General features: G+C 59.7%; 1 protein-coding gene across 1 annotated transcript in view; it reads left to right on the top strand.

Moving 5' to 3' along the window:
- The first annotated feature begins 1,637 nt into the window (after window positions 1-1,637).
- Window positions 1,638-2,460, top strand: part of ELANE (elastase, neutrophil expressed) — a 2,455-nt gene continuing 1,632 nt past the window's right edge. Inside the window, exons 1-3 of the mRNA XM_010844594.1 lie at window positions 1,638-1,704; window positions 2,023-2,179; window positions 2,342-2,460. The exon at window positions 2,342-2,460 is cut by the window's right edge and continues 15 nt beyond it. Coding sequence (XP_010842896.1) covers window positions 1,638-1,704; window positions 2,023-2,179; window positions 2,342-2,460 — 343 coding nt within the window. The remainder of the gene's footprint in view (window positions 1,705-2,022; window positions 2,180-2,341) is intronic.

Here is a 2,460-nt window from a genome sequence, read left to right as displayed (position 1 = left end):
TATACAGCAGGTGCTTACCAAGTGCTCTATGGTAGCTTTAACTCAACAAAGTGGGGAGCCTGCCAAGAGGGGAGAGGTGGGGGTTGACTTGCTTATGGCCACACACCAGGGGTGGGGGGATCCAGGGACAAACTGGATTCCCACCTTAGCTGGGCTCTGGGTGTCCCTGGGTGCCCCCGCCCACCTCTTCCTCAGATGGATCCGTTGGTTCCCGCCCCAAGGCTTGCTCCAAGCCAGGAGAACGTTGCTTCTTGCGACAGCCTTGGCTACGGCCGTTGCAGCTGGAGCAGCTGGGGTTGGGAGGTGGGTGGGGGGAGGGGGACGGGTGCCGTGGGGCTGGGGATTGGCCCTGGGGGACCCCATCTCCCTTGTCCAGCTTGAGCTCTTCCAAGGTCCATACCAAAGCTCTCAAACTTGGATGGAGATCCATGGTCCAACCTCCAGGCCCAGGAGGGAATTCTCTCCCCTGGTTCCGGCTGGAAGGGGTTTCAGAGTTCAGAGGGGCAATGGTGGGATGGGTTGGGAGGGGTTCCTTCCCAGAACCTCGGAGGGCCCCCAGAGATTGACCGAATCCCAGGTAGAAGTGAGTTCCCTGTTAGGAGCAGCAACCAAAGACCAGAGGTTGGAAATCCAGGCTCCCAGAGGGACATCCAAAGCCCAGGAAGTCAGCAAGCCCCCCTATAGCTGTGAATTTTGGGTTCAAAGCCCAGCTCCCCCAACCATGTCACTGGGCAGGTGGCTGATGTGGAGACCCCGCCATGCCTGCAAAATATTAGGACAGAGCTGGGTGCACATGATTGCTGTTATCAGAGAGCCCTGGTGAAACTGAGGCACGTGGCATCCCAAACAATTCCTTTGGGCCAGAGTGACCAGTATTCTTGCCTGGAGAATCCCATGGACAGAGAGGAGCCTGGCAGGCTACAGTCCATGGGGTTGCTAAGAGTCGGACACAACTGAGCGACCTAGCACGCATGCGTGCATGACCACGTTTAGCAAAAATACAGGACGCCCTGCTAACTTTGAATGTCAGATAAACTAACTTTGAACATAACTACATGTAGGAAATATTGGCTTCCCTAGTGGCTCAGGTGGTAAAGAATTTGCCTGCAGTGCAGGAGACCTGGGTTCGATCCCTGACTCAGGAAGATACCCTGGAGAAGGAAATGGCAACCCACTCCAGGATTATTGCCTGGAAAATTCCAAGGACAGAGGAGCCTGGTGGGGTACAGTCCATGGGATTGCAAAGAGTCGGACACAACTGTGCGACTAACTTTCACTTCACTTACATAGGACACCCTACTAACCTTCAATGTTGGATAAACTTTGTTCATAACTACATCCCATGCTCATATGTGGGATACACTTATGTTAAAAAGATGTCTATCTGACATTAGGGTTTAATCATGCACCCTGAGTTTGAACTGGTGACCCTCCTGGAGCCTCCTGGTCACTTGCACAGGTCCTTCCCCAACTGTTCTTCCCATCACCCAGTCAGCCGTCCCCCAGTCCCCGGGATGGGGAGAGGAAGTAGGGGCACCTGACCCCACCGTTAACAACTGCAACTGCCTCCGGGAGTGGGGACTATAAGAGGGACAGGTGGGCACAGAGGGCAGAAACCCTGGAGCCCCCAACCGACCATGACCCAAAGCTGCAGACACTTCAGCCCCGCCCTGGCCCCCATTCTGCTGGCCCTGCTGCTGGGTGGTGAGTGGGGCCGAGTCTGTCCCTGGTCTTCTGCTTCCCCCTCTCCACTCACCCTGGACCCTGCCGGCCCCCTCCTCCTCATGGGATGAGGAGGAGACTGAGGTTCTGAGTTGTGAGGGTGACGGGGGTGGGGGTTCACCCCGCACCCTGTGGGGACTTCAGGTCTGGCTGCGACGGAGCAAGAGGACCGTACACGCCCCCTCCCCTCTCTGGGTGACAAGCAATAGAAGAGCCCAACCCTGCGGGGCCCTGGTGGGGGTTCCAGGGGTCGGGGGGTTCCTCCTCCGCTTACCGCCCCACCCCTGCCCGTGCCCCCAGGCCCCGCGCTGGCCTCGGAGATCGTGGGGGGCCGGGCGGCCCGGCCGCATGCCTGGCCCTTCATAGCTTCGCTGCAGCGGCGCGGAGGCCACTTCTGCGGCGCCACGCTCATTGCGCGCAACTTCGTACTGTCGGCAGCGCATTGTCTGAACGGCCTGTGAGTGTCTCCGCGCGCGCACACATCGGGGTCCCGGCGCGAGGGGCGTGGGGCCGGCCCAGGGTGGGGGCTTCCGGCAAAAGCGCGAGGGTTTGCAGGGTCCCCCTGCGCCCCAGCAGGGTCTCTCCGCCGCCACCACCTCCTGTCCGCCCCCGACCCCAGGAACTTTCGATCGGTGCGCGTGGTGCTGGGGGCGCATAACCTGCGGCGGCAGGAGCGAACCCGGCAGATGTTCAGAGTCCGGAGGGTCTTTGAAAACGGCTTCGTCCCCTTGAGCCTGC

This window comes from Bison bison, unplaced genomic scaffold, assembly GCF_000754665.1.
Source record: "Bison bison bison isolate TAMUID 2011002044 unplaced genomic scaffold, Bison_UMD1.0 scf7180017864203, whole genome shotgun sequence".
Taxonomy (NCBI): domain Eukaryota; kingdom Metazoa; phylum Chordata; class Mammalia; order Artiodactyla; family Bovidae; genus Bison; species Bison bison.
The sequence above is the reverse complement of the archived record's forward strand: the minus strand, read 5'-3'. Positions and strand labels throughout refer to the sequence as shown.